The sequence below is a fragment of the Tetrao urogallus genome, assembly GCF_951394365.1.
Source record: "Tetrao urogallus genome assembly, chromosome: 18".
NCBI classification, from domain to species: Eukaryota; Metazoa; Chordata; class Aves; order Galliformes; family Phasianidae; genus Tetrao; species Tetrao urogallus.
In genome coordinates, this window is record NC_136831.1 from 10,016,443 (window position 1) to 10,037,885 (window position 21,443).

Here is a 21,443-nt window from a genome sequence, read left to right on the forward strand (position 1 = left end):
ACAGCCACTGAGACTCAGCCCAACACACATTCACATCTGCTACAGCAGGGTTTGGCTGAGCCTTGTAGAATGTTAATATTTTGTATTAAGCTCCCTCAGTAAACTACTGAGGCACAGCAGATTTTGACTCACCCTGCCCTTAACAGAGAGGAAATCTCTCAATTCATCGTGGTGAAACCTGCAGGGAATTTGAGCGAGCACATTAATCTCAACTCCACTCTGACTGGGATATCAGACTGCCACACATCTGCTAACAGCTCCACAGCCGGGTTCTTAAAGCCTACACTGGATTTGAGCATTTCAGAATACTAGAAAACCTGAGCTAAAAAGAACAACCCTTCACAGAATGCTGACTCTTATTCTGAAAATTGACATCTCCTGAGCCTTTCAGCTGCCCGTGAGAGAACAGGAAACACAGACACGAGCACATCAGTGAGAATCACAGGAATCCAAACACATTTCTTAAATGGTTTGTAAAACAATACTGAGATGCAATATCATTAACATTACATGAAAATCAGCCATGGAATGACACTATTTCTGAGACAATTTCCATTACTTTAATAGATGCCATTTTTGCAGGTATGGAAATATTTGACAATGGCTAACAGATAGTTAAGCTTACTGTAGCCTGCTGGAAAGTTTCTGGATGAGGTCCGCTTCTCTCCTTTTGAAACTGAACGGGACAATGTGATTACTACCCAGTGTTGCTTGTGTATCACTTCAGCCAGGAAAAGTTGTGAAAATGACAGGAAAACATGGTGCTGTTATCACAAGACACAATAACGTATAACAATACTCAACTAGTCAGACTACCTACAGAGTGGTTAGCACATACAATTAGTTAACTATTGGCTTTTCTTCCAGATTTCTCCTACACAATCTTCTCTCACTGGGAGCAATGAGATAGTGGAGGTATCTGGATGACTCAACCTGTATTTTAACACATTAAATTGTAAGCAGTCTGTTTTCTTAAAGCAATGTTGACTTCCAGTTGTTTTATCAATATGATTAAAAATATAAATAATTTCATTTGATTTACTACATGCTAGTGACACACTATGGCCTCAAGGCACATGAACCATCACTGCACTGCTTTTCTTGTCATCTCTAAAGCAGAACTCACTAAATAATGATAATTACAGTAATCTACTTTGCATCCTGGATCCACCAATCTAGGACTGGTGGTCACTCCCAAGTGGGCTCATCGTTCATCTTATCTCTGAATGAACAAGTTTGCATAACTTGAACAGCCGCATCCTTTCTTTTTAAAAGGTGCATAACTGACAGATCAACCCAAGGTTAATTACCACTCTTTGGTAGAATATTTGTCTAAGAACAAAAATCAGCTTATGGGACTTTGAGCCTCTTGACTTTCCAGCTTCTGGCATCTCACTGTCTGATATAAGGGCCTGGTATCTAGAATGGTTCAAGTAGCTCACACAAGACAGGCTCCTGCTAAACACTCTGTGGAGGACACAGAGAACAAGCATTCAAGTTCTTGCACAAATGAGTGTGCAGCTATCTACAAATGGTCAGCAAATCATACTTCAGTTCTATCCAGCCCCTTGTTGGTAACAGCTGAGAGCACCAGACAATGAGCACTGTCATTTCAGCCACATGGAACCTTATAGTTTCAATTACAATTTTTCAAACAATTTTTCCAATTTAAACTTCCAAGTGTTATAAAATCCCATCCTTAGTCTAGGAAAGCTAAAAGCCCTACTACTCCTTCTTCAAAAATTCTTTTCTATTGGGGATAGAAAGATTTGGGTGGAAAACCATGCCTTAACCTGAAACTCATTGCAACTCTGAAACAGTGTGCCTACCAGAACTTCTTTTTCTTTTTTCCTGTGGCAGACAAGGACAGATGGGAGACAAAGGCTTACCTAACTGCAAGTCAAAGATTGCTTTTTCAGAGAGATGCATCTGATAAGTTCTGTGATCAAAAGAGAGCTCACAACAAGACAAAATAGAGCGAATGTATCTGCATTTTCAACTAAGACATAGGACTCCTACATGTCAGTGCAGGCAGTAGTAGTCAGTGTAGTCAGTCTGTCAAAGGTCCCCACTCTCCGCAGACTAACAGTAATGTGAGATTTCAAAATCTGGCCTCCTCCAAATCGGCTGTGGGACAAGGCATTATCCATTGATTCCCAGGAGCCACAAGGCTATTTTCTGTAAGCTCTCTACGGATGTTCTCATTGACTTTGGCCAATGGTCCCACAGAATTTGTCTTTCACTAGTACGAAAGAAACACCTAGAACATCAGAGAGACCAAATAAACACAAGTGGATTCTAGAGAAGTATCCCAGCTCCTCAGAGAAGACAACCCACTTCACACAAGATGTTTGAGACAATCTGTTATGAGCACTTGTGTCTGCAAAGACATCAGCTATACTGGGCAGTAAGGGACAACCGCCACCCAGACTCTCTTTACAAAGAAGAGAACTAAGCTCAAAGACAGTTGAGGGCCACCACAATCGATGTCAGAAAGGCTTCCCGACGTTTCCCCACATGGAGAAGCTGTCCCAACCAGAGGCAAGAACATCCATCCAGGTAGTTCTTTTCAGAAGTCAGCTCCTCAAACAAATGGCAAAACCAGTCAAGGCCTACAGGCCGATCCCCTCTTCCATCACATCCATGATTCACAGTCAAGCTCTCTATACGAGTTCTACAAGTAGCTGCTCTCCTTGGGTGCACTCCGTTCGTTCCATCTGGACGTCCTTTGCGGTAATGTGCCGAAAGCCACTCATTTAATGCAAAAGATGAAAATATTAGCTGGTGATGATGAATTGTGAAGTTGAAGCAGTCTCCAAATCCGCAGACTCTACTCCCTTCATTCTCCATTTCTTAATGTTTCCATAAGACAGAAAGGATGACCAATTCCTTCGGTTTGAACCCACACAGCAGAAAACTCAGTTCACCTCCCAGTAGCCAGTAAAAATGCAAGATACTTTACAACAAAGTAGAGATGGATGTCCAAAGAGATCAGGTACATTGGTCTTGCTCTGAAGAAATGCAACATAATCCTGAGTACATGGAATGACATCAAACAGTTTATTTCTACAGTTTGCAACAGCAACTGCTCAGTGGAGTTTCTTGCAAGGATATGCTTTGCAAGGTCCACATCTGGAAATGCAGGGGTCATGTCAAACTTTAAAACACAAATACGAATACCAACATTTTCTAGATAAAATCCCTTCTGCCGTTTGTCGCTGCCACACACACCAGAAAAAAAGAGCCTGCAACAGACCATCTTGCATTAAGCAGAGTCCAGCAGAGACAGGCGCTTAGGCTACATACATCATCAGCGTGATACAGCGGAGACCACTTGTACAAACACATTAAACTTGTATCAACATGAGCGATGTCCTACTTCGCTACCTGGTAGTAATTACTGGAACAATGTATTTACCCAAAAAAAAAAAAAAAAAAAAAAAAGTAGACACTGAACTGGCACAGAGCAGTGCATATAAACATATATTCAGACATTTTACATAATAATCTGCATAGATAGAGTGCGTTGGCTCCAGAAAGGTAACAAGGCAGTGATGTCCAACACTGCAAAACTGAGCACGCAGCAGTGTGCCTCAGAAGCAGAAACTCAGAATTGAGCTGGACACCTATGTGCTTCTGCACTGAAGCAGAAGACACAGTCCTGCAGAATTGGGACGTGGAGAAATCTGTGGGCTGAACTTGTGAGCCAATCCCCAGGAAACAGTGCAAAGTAGGGTGCTTTGGAGGTTTCCTCTCACCTGAGCTTGGATCAAATCCTCAATACACATGGTGCTAAGATACATCATTTGGAATGATTGCATCAGAGCGTAAACTGTGCGTATGAGCCCAGAGTGCTCCGCCACATTTTCTTCTCCAAACACCAGAGAATCTTTCAGACTAAGCTCATAGTTACTGTATATGCCCAAGGAGGGCAGCTGGGGATCTATGCTCTCTTATGCCTCAGGACTTTGTCCGTGTTCCAGGAGACTGATCTGTAAAATACACAGGATGGAACAACACTTGTCCATGTTGAACCATAGCTAAGAAATCTGATTCTAGAAGAAAACGTTAAAAGATAAATATCATGAGGATACTACAGTCTCTGATCTGTTAGATAAGTAAGAGTAACAGCATCTCCTGATCCCTGGCTAAATTTTAACTGAAACTGGCAACGTGTTTTCAGCACACGCCTTACAAACATGGGAATTCGAATACGCTTAACTTCCCCTCAGACCTCAGGCAGTGCAGCTCAACAGGTCCTGGAGACACCTTGGGGCATGGAGCACAACACGAAGGTGCCATGGGAAATTCTGAACCAAAAAGCTCCCATTTTCTGTTTAGCCCTACAGAACAGATTTGGATACATGGGTGTGCTGAATGCTTTTAAAATCCCCACACACTAAGTTTTGACAAATGGTTTGCATTTAAACGTGCACTGCTGCCATTGCTAGGGGATGCAGCACCTACAAATAGAGAGGAAAAGAAAAAGAAAAATTTATTTCTACTATCACAATAATATGAAGGGCACAGAAGAGCTGATACCATTTCTAAAACTACTTGTCACACTTTCACTTTTCTTAAATAACCACCCCAGTTGTTACATCCTTGTGTGAAGTATCCAGGTACTGCAGGACCAGATGCGCTCCTCCTGATGTGTGAAGGGAGTTTAACTCTGCAGTCTCTGGGGTCTACTAAACACTGATGCCACAGCTGCTGCCCCAGCCAGACCCAGCACATTCTTTGAATGACTGGGATACAATCAGCATAAATAAATTCAACCAAAATTCTTAAACCACACCGAACACTCAGTACTTTTGAACTGCTTTTGAATAAAAGAGCATTGTCCCTCTTGCCAAACACAGCAAGGGTACTGCCCTTCCAAATCCATAACGCTATGGAGAAAATTTCTAACCCTCCAATGGTTAGGACAACAAACATTTGTCAAACCATTTTCCTCGTCAGACCACACAAATTCATTACCAGAGAATCCACCTTATTCTCAGCTTTATAAGCCAAATTGACAAAACAAGAAACATGGCCACAGCCTGGCTCTTCTCTGGGCTCTGCAGAGTAACACGCACCTTCAGAGCTGGAGGTTGGTCCTGAGCACGCTGCTTTGCCACAAGTGCACACAGAGTTGAGGCTGATGACTCCTAAAGAATCTCAGGAAAGGATCAGGTCACTCGGGGAGCCATGTTACTAGACAAGGGGTAGGCAGCACATCTCGCTAAAAGGCATTCACTGGAAAGAAACCCACTGGATCCAAGGGAGACCATCACCCAGCTGTGCTCTTCTGTACAGCCTCTTCATGGACCAACACAGAGCAAGACTGATGCAGGGTTGATGGTGAACATAAAGTTCTTGAGTATGAGCACTTTTACCCCACTATTCTATGTGTGACAACTTTCCAACTTCTACCAAACCAAAATGTTTCAACTTCTTCCCACACAGCAAATTTAAGAAATAATATTAAATTCGACAAAAAAAAAAAAAAAGGGGGGGGGCGGAAATTAACTACTAGTCTTCAGAGAACCTCCTTACAAACCAAACTAGTGTCCTTGGTACAGGAAAACTGTAAAAAAAACATTCACAGGAAGCAGACAATGGCAGCTCTACTTCTGTCCCTCTTCCCACCATCCCTCACCCATGCTGCCAGTTAAAATACACTTAAGGAGACAGCAAGTGTGTTAGGTATCAGGCCTTGAAAATGCTGCAAATTCAGAGAAATTTCCTAAGTTTGCCTTAGATACCATGTCTCAGCTGCCAAGACCTGCAAGTGACCAGAGAAAGCCACATCCACATCCCCACCAGCAGCCCACACAGGTGCCTGTGGTGTAGAATCTCCAGCGCTCCCCACCTCCTGCTCCCCTGTGCTGCCAGCCACCAGCTCTTCTACACCCATCACCCAGAGTGTTGGGCACCTGCTGGCAGCCCCTACCAAGTCTGGGGACTTTGGAAAGTAACTGCACTGCCACTCTCACAGCCTCCTGACCTCTCCATATCTTATCCACGCCAAAGAAAAGGTGGATGACTACATGAACACCAGAAACAGCATCACTTTTACTCTGCACAGCACACAGAGAACACCCAAGCTACAAGGTGAAAACCCTGAATTGGAAGCTTTGGCTACAGCCACACACACACAGAATCCAGGACCACAGCTTGTAATTAGACCAGCAACAAGACAAGCAATACGAAGTTACGCCCTGAATCACCATATGATATCAGGAGATCTATGTTGAGCTCACTACTCTGTCACACACTTCTGATGCAGCCTTTACCTCTCCCAAATCACATTATGCCCCAGCTTCCCATCTGCAAAACAGAATTTTGTGCAACCATTTAGGTTTGCAAAGCCAAATTGATGAACACATGCAAAGCACTCAGAAGCTACGGTAACAGGAGTCAGATAAGGCTGTATTTGATTTAGCTACCTAAATGCCAGTGATTAGTTTCTATAAGTTCTAAGCAGCCCACATCACAACAGCATAGCAGGAAGCACCTTTGAAAATCAACATGAATTAGCTTAATGGAGATGTACAAGGCCCAATTTCAGAAGCAGAGTGAGGCCTGAGATACCAAAACTCTTGCAGAAAGAAGAAAATAGTCCTACTAGGACACCAGTGCCTACAGGATATGGAAAATACTAGAGAGATTTATTTTAAGAAACAGCAGACATTGATAAGCTCCTCTGCAGAGCAGAATTAGCACATCAAATTTCAAGGCCAGGCTGGATGTAGCTCTGGGCAGCCCGGTCTGCTGGTTGGCAACCTGCACATAGCAGGGGGTTGAAACTGGATGAGCACTGAATTCCTTTTCAACCCAGGCTGTTTTACGATTCTATGACGATTCTACGATCAGAGTAATACAAAAACATAAAATGTGAGAAAAAGAGAGATCTTAAGGCAGCGTGTATGTTCAGACAGAACTTCACACTAACACTGGTTGCACGTTCTCCGAAGAGGTGATCTTCCTAAGGTTTGTGACGATGAACACAGATGTTTTACAGATCTTATCACCTCTTTGTCACAAGGCCAGAGATATCAAATTTGTAAACTTCTGGAAGAAGCAGGACTGTTAAACATAGGAAAGTTAATCAATTTGTAAAAAAAAAAAAAAACCTCACAGGGGAAATAGAAGATATACAAGAGCCACTGCTGTAGCACTGAAATCACAGGGCAGTCTGCAATGTAAGTGAAAACCTGTTTGCTGCAGACTCACTCAAACATTTGTAAGTATTGTATTTGTAAGTATTTGCGGGATCTCTGAAGGTTTCCATCTTACTTGTGCTTACTTGAAAATACATGCTTCCCACTCAATACATATCTGGACAGTGCAACTTCCAGGAAGTGTTGCAAAACTGTCACTGAAGGAAAAAAAATAATAATAATTAAAAAAAAAAAAAAAAAAAAAAAAACCACCACAACCCACTAACTTATATTCTTAATTGGTATCTTTTACAATGAAACCTTTGCTGAGGCTTCCAGGCATCCCACCCTGCAAATGAGAAAGTGCAGAAAGGCATCGGAAATGAGTAGTAATAAAGATGTGAAAAAACTGCGAGGTAAATGGGGAACAGGCACAACTATTTACAAGAAATTTCACACAAGTAATTGGGAACATGCCAACACAGGATATTCCACTTTGCTTTTTAATATTTTCTGGACAAGTAGCAGGAGTTCTCCGAGCTCTCCTAAGGAACTCAGCCATTTGCATTCTGTGTACCTACAGAGCCTGAAACCACACATCAGAATGTTTTGGAAAAACGTAAGAGAAGACTGAAAGAGAAGAAGAGACACTTGAGACAGACTTTAAGACTGCCAAAAAAATCCTTTCCACGAGTAAATACAGTCCCTAAACTATACAGAAATAAAGGAAGCAGCAGAGTCTGAACTGCAACTGGACCTCATTTTGCTTTTGAAGCACCCAGCTTCAAAGTTCTAAACCAAACATCTGCCTACACACTCCTAGGGCATCTATTTGGAAAACGTGTGACTCTCCAGGACACAAGGAGAAGGTTCACAGGGCTGCTCTGGAAGTTTAAGCCATGACATATCCATGAAGACACCCATGTGCCACAGTAAGGCCATAGAGTCCAATAGACCACAGACCTACAGTTCACAAACTGAGTTTTTGTGAGCATTAAGAAAAGAGTATTTCATCTTGACATCTTTCCAGATAAGGCTGCAATGCTCTGTGTTGAAGTTCTAAAGAAAGGAGCTCAGAAACTCAACAAGCTTCCCAGATAGCGGTCAGGATGCTCAACAACATGCTGCAAACCAGATGCCAACAAACTTTGTTGGTGTACACTCATTTGCTAACAGGTAACCTGCAGTCTGAAATCCAGATCAAGTGCACCAAATGAGTGCAATGCTTTCCAGAAAGCTGATAAATCAACAACAGCCAAATGAACAATGGGGTTCAGCAGACACCAGCGAGAGCCAGCCCAGCAGATGCAGTGCCAGCAGACACAGCTCTGGGTGCACCACACTGACCTTGCCTCAGTGTGACTTGAGTCTCCTTTCAGCAAGGGCCACCGGTCACAGATAGCTCTGTAGACCTTACATCTTGCTAATTATTTCAGCTCATTTTGCTTGTGAGCTAAAACCTACTTAGACACAGAACAGATGACGTAAAAGGTGAGATGCTTTTCAGACTCCATACACTTTCCTGACTTGGGGCCTCAGCTGTCAGTACATCCCTCCAAGTATGAATTTTACTTTCCAAGGACAGTTTAACTGGAGAATCAAATTGAACGGCCATCACTGTGCTTCAAGTAACATTCAAAATACTACTAGCTTTTATTTTTACATCAGTAATTCTAAAAGGCTTTATTTTTCAAATTAATCTACATAATTTGGGCTCCACTCCTTCTTTACTCTGGGTAGGTCATACACAATGCTATGCATACAATGTGCCAGACATCCTGCAGACAGGCTGGGTAGAACAAGATCTCCTGTACTCACAAAGTAGATTTGTGCTAACAGCCACAGCTGGACTACACAGGATGCACATTCTCTACGGCTTCACGCTCCATTAGTCACATGTGCTCACTGACCTTGAGTTCATCTTCCTTCCAAACCCTCTGCCTTGGTCCTGCTGTGAATGCTTCATTCTGGAGCTCACCAATCTCCATAGGAAAGCCACCCGCAGGGCAACTCAGCTGTAGTAAGACTCAGCGTCACCAGGAAGGGATGTTTCAGGGAGATGAATTCCAGCCACTCCAGCAACTAGAAAGGCGTCTCTGATTTCTAACCTCATCCAAATCCACCACAAAGGTGACCTGACACTTCAGGGCACTCCGGACAGAGCGGGTGATGGGAAGGGGAAAGACAGGAGGTGTCCCTGGGTGCCATGGGCTACATAAAGACAGAGCAGCAAGAGCACAGCTACTAGTGCTCAGCATCTCCTAGCTCCAAGGTCATAACAGAGATGCCACAGCAAAGCTTAGAGGCTCCTAGGCCATTCCAGCTCCCATCCCTGCCCTCCCACTTGCCCTGTGCCCAGGCTTTCCTTGGTGCTGCTCTAAGTCCTGCCCTGGCTCCATGCCAGCCCATGGCAGCACTCCGATTTACCATACCTCAGCACACAACCCCCACAGATGGGGGTTGACAGCCCCAACCTGAGAATCAGACTGTAAGACATGGCCTAAAAATGCCGCAGGCATGAAAGAAAAGACAAGGTAGGGGCTGGATCCACTTAGGAACCCATCCCAATTTTCTCTGCTCTGTAGGAGTTATGCCACCTAGAATCTCCCTCACTGGAAGCATCATTGCAGGGCACAAACTGTGCATGAGAAAAAAGCTCTATTTATGAGAAGAGAGAAGCACTGGGAGCACCCTCCTAGCAGAGGGACAGAGAGCCTTCACCGGGTTATAGAGGGTGCTCTGTGCCCTGACATACAAAGCAACTGGGAAGCACTGGTCACAGCTTAATAACACAGTGTCTTGCAATTGGAATTTCATGTGCGATTCCATGAAATTTCATAGCCTTTGAAATTGTTCCTCCAGTAACATCAGGTGACTAGTAGCAGGGTATTGAGTCTGATAGCATGATCACTCACCAAGGAAATCTTACTGCGGGAATCCAACCGAGCACTGGGCTTTAGCTCCCCTCAAGCCAGCATCTCCCTTGCCCACATGAGCTAAGTTCTACCCTTGGTTTAGTGTGATTCCAAAATTATTTCCCCCACTGGATAGTTTCTTACATTACTTCTCAAACCAAGCAGGAAGCCCTTCAGAGAAGTCCAAAGTTGCACCTTTACAGAGTATGCAATGGCCATGCACATTTTACCAGGGTACAAAGCCTTGGCACCATCAAGCACCCAGACTGTAACTGATACCCTGGCACAACATCTTCTCTCTTCAGCAATGGTTTCTTTACTTGAGAGTTGCAATTTACACCACGCCTCCCTCCTAACACACCACATGAGTATGAAGCACCCCACTACCACACTCTTACCTGAATAACCATCAATCCAGGCTGACAGCTCTCTGATCAAGTAATCAAGTAAAACACAGCTAACGGGTAATTTTTATCTCATGGCACCTGCAGGTCACTGCTGATCGCATCCTCTCACTACAGTTTGCTGCCAAAGCTCAGAAAGCAAAGGAAACAGAGGCATTTGCTGGCAGGAACCTCTGCCCTCCTGGAGAGAAGGCACCAGACTACAGCTTCCAGATTGGTGGATCCAAGCCACAGAAACTCAAATTTCATGTAAGAAATTGACTTCGCTGTATCTTCAGATCCACCCATCTGGATCAACAATATGTACAATATGCACAGTAAAACCCACAGCAGCAGCACTCATCTCAGCAAATCAGACTTGGCACCAGTGAGCCTGAGTCCATTCAGTTCCATCACATCTTGAAGGGAGAATGCAGATGGGCCCAGAGGGCTGGAATATCCACTTCAGAACTAGAGTCTATAAACTTTTCCAGGCAACAGAGGAAAAAAATCAGTCTCTCTGGGGAAGCGTGGAAGGAGACAGACACATTACTGAGATGCACCAACTGTGAGAGAAACACCTGCATCACTGTGAGATGCGTGTAACCAGAAGATCTGAACGTTGCCTATGAGAACAGCATCTGCTACGGACAACACGTCAGGATAAACTAGCTCTATCCATGCTTGTTCAGCTTCAACGCAGATAAAGTAATTCAACCAACAGCATTCATCTCCTTCAAGCAGAACCACTACTACAGCTTGTAGCATCCCAAGAAAATTTTAATTCAGGTGCACCTTCATTACTCTTGGCACTTCCACAGCTATCATTTCAAACCCAAAACTTTCCAATTCCTTTAAAGCAGATACACAGTTCACCAGTTCAGGATACAAGCCCCACCAATGACTGCAGCTCACATGGAGACGGAGCAGTAACATCTTAATGGACAACAATGACAGTCACTTGCACAAACATAATACTAAAGATGTCATCGGTCAACAGGGAGAGCTCTTCTGTGATAAACAAGAACAATGGTGACTTCAAGTGAATCCAAGACAGAGATCCATGGAGATAAACACAGGCAAGTCAAAGCCCTGCAGATGGCTGATGTTGGAAGCTCACTAGCTCAGACTAAGCCTCCTGTTCCTCAGAGAGGAAAGAAGGTGGAGTTCTACAAAAAACTGTTACGAGCATTTGATGATATTGAGGGAGACACACAAAAAGTGAATATATAAATGCTAGCTTTACAACCAGAGAGAATACTCTATTTCAGAGAAGAAAACAGAGAGAAAGAGAGAGAAGGACTTGCTGGAAACATCACTTGGAATAGTAAGAGGAATCTTCTAAAATACTCCATAAAATTTCTAGGTGCTGTAAGTACCAGCAATAGCTCATCAGAAACATGTTCCTAACTCAGGTAAAACTTGCTTGAAGATCTCCAGCATAAAAGAAGCTACCAGAAACAGGAACAGACCACAGAGGATATATCCTGGGAAGGCAGAAGGCACCAAGCTGAAGGAAAGAGGCAGCAACATGCACAGCAAAGCAGAAGCACGCTATAACCAAGGACAATCTGAAGAGTCCAGCAGAGGGGGAAGCTTCAGGTGCAGTTTTTGAGACTTGCCACTGACTGAACTCTTGGGACCTGGTAGGGAACTTGAAGAGAAAAATCTCAGGACATCTTTGCAAGCTATCTGCATTCTGCCACACAAACAGGCTGCGGGGGTGTCACCCATCAATCTAGATTGGTGGATCTGAGGATATAAAACTAATACTTTCTGTGACAAGGTGTAACTATTATTTACTAGTGTCAGGAACAGCTCTGTGCCACACTTACATTCAAATTTTATACAGGGATATGCTGAAGCTAGAAAGCTAGAAAATTCAGGGAGGGCTAATCAACATATAACTACCTTGAATCTCCATATTGGTAGAAATACATTCCTCAAACTAATTCATTTTAGTGCTAAAGAATCTAGCACAGCTGTGTATTTCACAAGTAACACAGAAACAAGAACATCTCTCTAATGAAAAATAACAAGCAGTGAATAAAGAGATAGGAAAATGACAGTGAACAGGTCTTGCATTATCAGCTACGATTCATCTGAAGTTAATCAACTCTGGATGGCAGTAGCTCCAGCATAAGAGGAAGATCCCAAATTCAACAATTTCAATTCTGAAAAAAAAAAAAAAAAAAAAACAACAAACAAACAAGAAAACTCCACCTCTTCTACACTGAATCAAATGGACAGATTTGAACAACCTAGAAAAAGAAGTATTCAGCCTGCATATAAAATAAAACTGCTTACTGGCTAAATCATTTCAAAGATGTTTCACCAGTTGTGCCTTTGGCTTTATACTCACATGTGTGGATTTTGGAAAGGAACTCCTGAAGTGTTTAGAGTAAATCTTGCCGTAGACTTGAAAGGTGGATTTGCAAAATTTAACTTCAGCGCTTTGCGTTTACCTGGGAGACAACGAACGTAAAGTAAACTTTTTGTCAGCAACAAAACAGCATTTTGTAAAGCATCAGGAAATCAGCAGAAACAATATAACACTTTGTAAGAAAAGGAAAACACATTTCGCATTTACATAAGCAAATCATAACTTGTGTTAAGGACACAGGAATCAAGAAAGCGAATCCATTCTCACTCCAAGGTCTTCCCTGTCCTGTTCCACATCAGTCACTAAGCAGAGGTGTCCCGAGGACGTTCCATGGCAACTGGAGGACCAGCATCAGCAGCCAGAACTACCAACAGCCACGGGGCACCTCCACATCGGGGCTGAGCTCCCTCCACACACAGTCCTCATTTAAACACATTTCACACTGAGCTCAACTCCAGCCTGGTGGCAAAGGGGACTTGCTCTACTTGGTACATCTACCAGAGCCAGGATGGACAGCAAAGGTAAAGGGGAAGCACTGGATGTATTATATGAAACCCCAACTGCAGAATCACTGACATTCCTCAGCCTCACAGCAAATTAAGCATAATCAGGCTTAAGCGAGGATGGAGGAGATACGCTGTGCTCCTACTGCCAGGCGGGTCACCGAGCAGAAAGCAAAGCTCAGCCCGACAGAGCAATGACCAGGTGGGAGAAAGCTTTGCTCTGCAGCCAGCTGAGACACTGTGCGGAAAAACATACAGAAATAGGAAGGTGAAATGGGGGGAAGAGCTGCTGGGCACCGCTCCAGCCACCAGATATGTATTTCTTAAGCACCATCAGAATCAGAGCCTACAGAAGTAAGACATCCCTTCCCAGCCCTCCTACTGGGCTGCAAAAGATCCCACCTTGTTTCCATGTGGGTTCAGGAAACCCAGACACCACACGGCCCCGCACCAACGCAGTGCAGCCGAGGTCTCCTCTGTCCACAGCCTCCCAGGACTCTAAGCACAACCTCCCAGAGGTACTCATCTCCTGGGCAGGGGTCCAGAACTCAGCCCTACCTGTAGGTCGGGCACTGCAACCAACCACCTTGTGAGGCGCCAGCCTTCAGCAACGAACCCAATACCCAGAGTCCTCCAGCACCTTTCTGCCTGTGCCCTGAGGTGGGGATCATATTCCTAAACATACCATGGGTCTGCTGGGAAAAGCAGAGAACACTGTGGACCGCAAGAGCATAAACACCACTGAGCATAAACACCACTGAGCATAAACACCATTGCACTCTGCACTGCTTCTCTACCTTGCACAAAGGGATATGCGCTTTTAGTGACTTCAGGACAATGGGAAGAGAAAAAACTAGTTACAAGTCAAAGCCATGGAATATTACCTGCCACCCCAGACAAGTCCACAGCATATGGAGCTCCACAGTGCTCCTCTGACCTTCCCTGTTTGGTATCTTCATTTTGGGATGATCTCCTATGTCCTCTATAATACCTTTTATTTTTCAACCACTGATGCATACTTCTAGCTTCACTCCTGCTGCAATACAGTGTAGGAAGGCAATGCAACAATACAGTAAGCTGTTTGGAAATATCTGCATTTTCTAATCATCACCTGATTTGTTACACACAAGAGATGTGCAGGAAATGCAACAGCACAAAACCAATTATTCAAAGCTTTGCATTCCACCATCTAAAACGAAAAAACACCTCATTCTTAGCTAACAATTCACCTGCAGTTTTCCACAAGGCCCCAGCTGGTAATACAGGATCTTACATCACTCCTGACGGGAGAGAAGAGGGTCAGCGAGTTTGCCCAGTCTAGGGACCCAGCATGAGGCACAGCAGGCTGTGGTGAAGACAGCAGCACTGCAGAGCTCAGTGCTCCCAAGGTGCCTTTCTTGGGCATGTCACCTGAATGAGATTACACAGTATGGTCTGGGCTGCAGAACTGCATGGAAACAAACAATAAGATTCTTGTTTATAAAAACTATGAACGCATTGCAAGAGGGTGATCGATGAACAGCTTTGCCCATCCCAAAAGTAAACCTGTTCATCAGAATACAGAGAAATGCCACTGCTGGTGCTGACAGCTGATCTGCTTTGGCGTAGTTCTGCTCTCAGACTGGGTCTGGTGATTTAGAGCTTTCATCATTCTTCTGGTTTTGTTTTATTCACATGCCTGAAGCACTATCCTTCTCTTCCTGGGGCAACAGTACAGGAGTGCCATATGATTTTCCATTTGGAACCACAACATTTACATGATGTGAGCATTTGTCCTTGAAGCAGCCCAACGCTGAAAGCTATACAATTAGCTACAGGCTGATTTCCTCTTCTGAAGACCTGTTCCTACTCTTTACTACCTGCAACACTTTATGCACTAAATTTCCTTGCACTGAGTGTACTTTCGTTTTTAAATCACTGTTAAACATCAATCTATGGATTTCTATGTCATTAAGTTTCTAAGAATAGTTTCAACAATATCAATTTGACACCTGAAGCTGGATTTTCTGCAAATCCAATAAACGCAGAAGCATGACCTACCTCAGGAAGGCAAACAGGACGGTTTGCTTTTTCCTCAAGTTATTAGCAAAGAAAAGGACTAGGGGAGACACGGTCTTGTTGAGAAATGCTGAGAATTTCCATTCACATACTATAAACAAAATAGTACACAAAACAACACAGCAGTTCTCCTCCTCAATAGCCTTTCAAATTCAAGCACCTTTAGCTTCCCAGTCTGGATTGCGAGTTTCATTCCAAAGATCTGAAAGCTCCATGCTCTCACTGCTTGCAAAGACTTCACGCAAAACTAATGGAGGCAAAAGAGCTTCTTTAGATACATGAGTTTTGCTGGTGATTTTAGTACAGATGGATTAAATTCAGACCACCCTATTCTTCCCTCTAAACTAAAGAGGCCAAGGACTGATGTTGCTTCCGAAATGAGCCTAATGCCACTGTCACTATCAAGGCTGCATGCACAACACTGTTCTAAAACATGCTGTAGAAAGATCCATTTCATGTAAATTAACCATCCTCTAAAGGTTTTGCTAACAATAAGTAATTCTGACCATTGAATGCTCTAACATCTGCACCTCTGGAAATTGTGAATGCACCAGAGAAGCAATATTCAGAAAGAAACCAACAAACAGAAAGCAACACCCCTCATTTGGGAGCATACTGCTCCCTCATAAACCTCAAAAACAGACCTGAAACTATGACAGTTTTTCAGCTAAGGTCTAACCAATTTTGACAGATTTGTTAAGCTGAGTGTTAATGGTCATAACGATGTTATTGTTTGAATGCAAGATAGCCTTGGCTTTCTTGAAGTGGCAAAAAAGCTTATGTTTTGAGGGCATCTAACCAGCATGGTAACTATCCTAGGCTGTACTTATCTCAGAAGCCCAAACAGGCATTTAACTGAAGTCAATTTACTATCCATAACATGATAGTAATACTTATTCCAAGTCACAACTACCATTAAATAACAGTGTTCTTCTCTAAAAAGGATTTGAAAACACGACGCTGCTATCAGGCTGCTACACGGCACAAAAGTAACAGAGATGCTTTCCCTGTGTCCTGCAATTCAACAGCCGCACATCCCTTGGCTTTTCACTGACTGAGGGCCAAAAAGGACCATGTGGAAGAAAAGCAGCTGGGAAGCCTTGCCAGGCACACACCGGAGGCCACCTGCACAACGGCCACAGCAGAACAACCCAGGCTCGAAATGCACACTTGTTTCCTGCTGCATGAGTAAGTGGATGCTGGGTTAAGTACGTAATTATTTATGTGCTGCTATCCATCACCAGGATTAATCCAGGCACTTGGCTCTGCAATTAGGTTCTCATCACTCATTTTGAGGCTACTTTACCACAACCACAGCCAACCTGTCTTTGTACAAGAGGAAACAGCCATCTCCCAGATAACATGCAGTACGAGGTATTCCCCCCGTTACATTCTGTATTATTATTTTTACTTCACCACAGACATCTACAACTTCCCCAAGGCTCTAAGTCACCTCCTGTTGGACAAAACAACCACTTTTCTCCTGGAATTTCCTTACCCCAACTCCTGCATGCTACACCTATATAACAGATACTCACAATATCACAATATTCATGTTACACTTAAGAAAATGTTTTTCAACTTTTCAAAACAACAGCAGATAAACGGATTTTCTTCTGGGTTTCTGTCTTGCAGGGCCACAAACTGACCCCTATGGAAGTGCTTTCCACTTGACCCAAATCTGCCCCGTGCACCACCTGACACGGTGTGAACGTGACTGTCACGGTGCAAATGTGACTCTTCTCTCTGGGTTCCAAAGCCTCTCTGCTGTTTGTGGAGCAGCAATATGCCAGGAAGCCACGTTACACTTTATTTCCTTACTCTAGTATTGCAAGAAAATGGAAATAAACAAAAAATGAGTTGTGGCAGAAAACAGCAGGCAGATAATTGGGGAAACTGCAATAGCTTTGTAGCCTTCTTACTCTTGCTTGATTAAGCCAAAACATGTCAACAAAGCATGAAAATAGGACAGGAGGCCAGGCAGGTGGGTGACCTGCTTCAGTCTGAGAAAGAAGCTGAATGCTTGAGGACACCTTTCTAAAGAAAGAAAGCTGCAAAATACCAGGTCTGATCAAAAAGAAAACGATACAACACAGATCCCTCTGCTCTTCCAACAACTCTTATTATTCAAATAGTTAGATCTTCTCTGCTAACAAAATGCCTGTTTTGATGTAGCAGGCAGGATTCACTGCTCGCTGTCTCCATTGCTCCTAACACAGTACTACTTTCCCATAAGCCCTTCCAATCTGTAATCTTGCTGTTAAATTTCCTTCCTTTCCAGCCTTGCTCATGGAGGTACTCCAAAATCGGCACTGCTAATTTGAGAGTAAAGCAGGCTTCCAGCCTTGCCCTCCAGACATGCTATTTTATAAATAAAAACCAGCCAAATTTTGAAACAAAACATGAGGAACTTCAGCATGCACAGCAGTTTATTTGGGGAGTATGAATGGAAGGAGATAACTGGAATTTCAGTTAACAGTTTTACAAACTCCATCTACAGAAACTCGCTTTGATGAATAATAGCACAAACATTTCCAGTATGTCTCTTACTGACATCCTTTTCCCTCTAATGAAACCTTTGATTTAGAATAGTCCAAGAGCCAGAATTCAGATTCAAGATGACGACTCTGCCCTCCAAGCACATGCTAAGTGTGCTCATTTTTACAAGTCACCTTATTAGAGTATTTATCCATAATTCATCCGCAGCTCCAAATATGCTTCCACAAAAGTACAGAAGCCCAGATCAGCCAGAACCTGGAACAGTTTCTGGTCATTACCTTCACCAGTCATGAAAACACTGTGAAGTAAAGCGCTGGGACTCAACTAAACGTGAGCAAGATGTTACTGTGATTTAAAGACAGGAGGAGGCTCACAGTTGCACAGATGCTCTGCATCAGCAGACATGCACCTCCGTAAATTGCAATACATGCAACCAGCAGCACTTGCACCAGCTTCTATAAATACCTTCCTTACACAGCCTGGCTAAAGCAGGTTAGGCTTCAAGTGCAAGAAACTGCAATCAGATTAAGATTAGTTCTCTCAGACTAGAAACTCCTATCAGCAGAGTCCTAAGAATGAAGTCTCTGAAACCCACTGTTAACCTACAGCATTTATTATTCTCGATGCTACCCTGCATGCAAATTACCATCCATATGAATACCTATAAACAAAGTTAAAACTACTTGAGCCTTGAGAGCAGATCAGTCATGTTAAAAGAGCTTAAAGCAGACACTGGACAAGCATTACATGCTGAACTTCCCAGGACACCCTTACTCGTGTGCACCAATGTGCACAGCAGTGCTGCGCCAGGCAGGCAGATCTCTGCCCAGAGAGAATGGAACAGTAATGTGAGAAGTCACCTTTCCACTGAAACTGGAGTTCAGGCAACCTCTAGCAGGAGAGCGTTGACGTACCACTCAGCCACAGCCCACCACCAAGGCTATGAAACACTGCTGGGGAGAAATTGGAAGGTGCATCTGTTCCATGCAACTTCACCTGGCCACTATATGAGGCTCCTGGAGTCCTTCTTGATGTAAAACAGTAATTAATTATGCAAAGGGCTGTGCCAGGTGCCTTTTTGTAATAAAACAGAACAAATTATAAAGTATACTGTGAGGAGGAGCACTGAGGAGGGACCGGCTGACTCTTTTCTTTATAATTTTAGGAGCATGCACTTAGACTAAAAGCAAGGAAAAAATCTGCCCTTTGCTTAAGGTCAATGGAAAGGATTTAGCTTATTTGGATAAAGCAACAAGTATGTTTCCAATATCCCTTTGGTTCCCTTATGCCAGAAAAGTGGCAACGTCAATCACAGCCACATCCCACTGGCTGTTCCACACCTTGGCACAGGACGGAGCCCCACAGCCCTGTGCTGGGTGGAGCGGCCGGCACCAGGAGTGTGGGGGCTTTTCCATTTGAAGGCACAGTTATCCCAGGGGGAGGAGCAGATTCTGTTCACCTCACGGCTATCATATCAGGTTTTTCAATTTGGAAGACAAGAGATCACAACTGGATCTTGCTGGGAACAAGAAACACCAGAGGTTAGCAAGCACTCCTTGGCTGCCCTAGGAAAGAATAAAGAAAGCCCTTGGCCATCAGGTACCTCCTGACACCCAGCTTTGGATTTAAGATGAGTAATTGCTGATAACTCTTACACAGAACAGGCCATCAGGGCAGTGACTCACTGACGTTTCAGGTGGGATTAGCAGAGCAAATCTGGATTAATTTAAGCAAAATGTTCCCTAAGAAGCCAACAATAATGAGCGAAGCTTCTGACTCTGCACGTCTCTTTGATGCCTCCTGCTCTTCCCAAGGGCTGGCATCACAAGTTACCCTCAGGATGCATGCTGCCATTGCAGTGTCCCTGCCATAGTGCTGCCACTCCTTGCAGCTAACATCCTGCTGCACACCTCCATAGCACAGGAGGCCTCGTTTCTGTCACACGCTGTAAAGAAGCCTGCTAAACAAACCAGCCATTTTTCAATCCACGTGCTGCCCAAGAAACAGTGATTTTCTGCAAGTGGTTTCAGTGCAGAGAACACTGATCTCAGCTCCTGCTCCCTGCATGACCCTTACACTCACAGCTCCTCTGGACAAAAACCCTTCCTGCAATGCGTGCAGGTACCAAAGCACCACCAGAGCATAAAGATCATCTGCTCGGGGTAAGGGCTCAGCATCACAGATCTCATTCTCGTTTCTAAGCCCAGGAAAGCTGAGATGCACTTTGGTAGCGCAGGATGAATGAGCAAGGCAGGCAGTGAAGAACCAGGCGATGCTGGTATCAGCCCTCAGACCAAGGGCCCCCTAGCAGTGTCACTGCTGCAACTCTGTCATCTAATTTTACCTTTAAACCATGACAAGTACATCAAGTAGATTTAAGAAAATGGATCAATTTGTTTTGAAACAGATGATTCAAACTGGACAGTGGGAGGCTGAAAGGAACATCTCAGAAACCTTTCCAAGTTGTGGATAAACCACGAGTTAGCAGCATGTGCCATCATCACCACTGGTGTGGAACTGGTTGGTGAAGCAAAGTGCGCGTGAAAATACTGCACTACTGTGCACAAATAAAGCATTGTGGGCAACTTGTGCTAGGAGGCCAGACTCATACTGCAGCAAGCATTTACCACAGCTGCAGTAGGAAAGGGTGATGCTCTGACCCTCAGGTCAGAGCTTCTTCTCCACTTCACCACTAATTCCATTAGAAAGAATCCTCTGTAGTGCAAGGGCAGCAGGCCTCTATGTTGTGACAGGATCTTTGTGACATACGTTTGTTTTTCCAAATAATATCACCTGATACCTATGCAGAGCTAAAAATACACCGAGCCAAATTTTCAACTTAGCATCTGTAAGCTAGTCTCCTTCTTTGTGAACTCCTGTTCTTTTGAACATCTAACATTAGATTTAAAAACCTGAGGAGCTGACCCTTCCTGAAAACGTGGCCTCAGCTGCAAGCTTTTTTTTTAAATATGTTTATCTACCTGCATTCACAGAATCAGAACACCTCAAGTTGGAAAGGACCCACAAGGATCACTGTGTCCAAACCCCAACCCCACACAGGACCACACAAAACCCAAACCCTGTGCATGAGAGAGGTGTCTCAGCGCTCCCTGAGCACCGACATCAGGGCCGTGCCCACCGCCCTCTGGGGCAGACTTTTCCCTGACCCCCCAGCCCTCCCGTCACAGCCCCACACTGTTCCCTCAGGTCCTGTCACTGCCCCAGAGCTCAGTGCTGCCTCTCACACAGAAGCTGTAGGCCACTGCATTGGAAAAGATTTTTCAGTGTAGCATTGGGAAAGATTTTGGTCTGTATCTTAAAAGCTTATAAGCACATGGTTCCAAAAACCATTTTTGCTTAGTTCTTCTAAATTACAATGGAATACTGAGCAACAGCTAAACAACAAATCAAAATGCAAACTACAAATATATGAAAGTTCTTAGCCATCTTTGAAAGTATTTTATTAACTTCTCCTTCAATGAACTTCTACACAATTAAACCCAAGTCATTTTTTTGCTAAGCTTCAAATGAGGTATCTGTAGACATGAACAGAT

General features: G+C 43.9%; 1 protein-coding gene across 2 annotated transcripts in view; it reads right to left on the reverse strand.

The window, feature by feature from the left end:
- MAP2K4 (mitogen-activated protein kinase kinase 4) overlaps window positions 1-21,443 on the reverse strand; it is a gene marked incomplete at its 5' end in the record, with an annotated part of 81,886 nt that overhangs the window by 42,817 nt on the left and 17,626 nt on the right. For both annotated transcript variants that reach the window (XM_079544499.1, XM_079544498.1), the window contains one exon: window positions 12,809-12,911. In XM_079544499.1, the coding sequence (XP_079400625.1) occupies window positions 12,809-12,911 (103 nt within the window). The remainder of the gene's footprint in view (window positions 1-12,808; window positions 12,912-21,443) is intronic.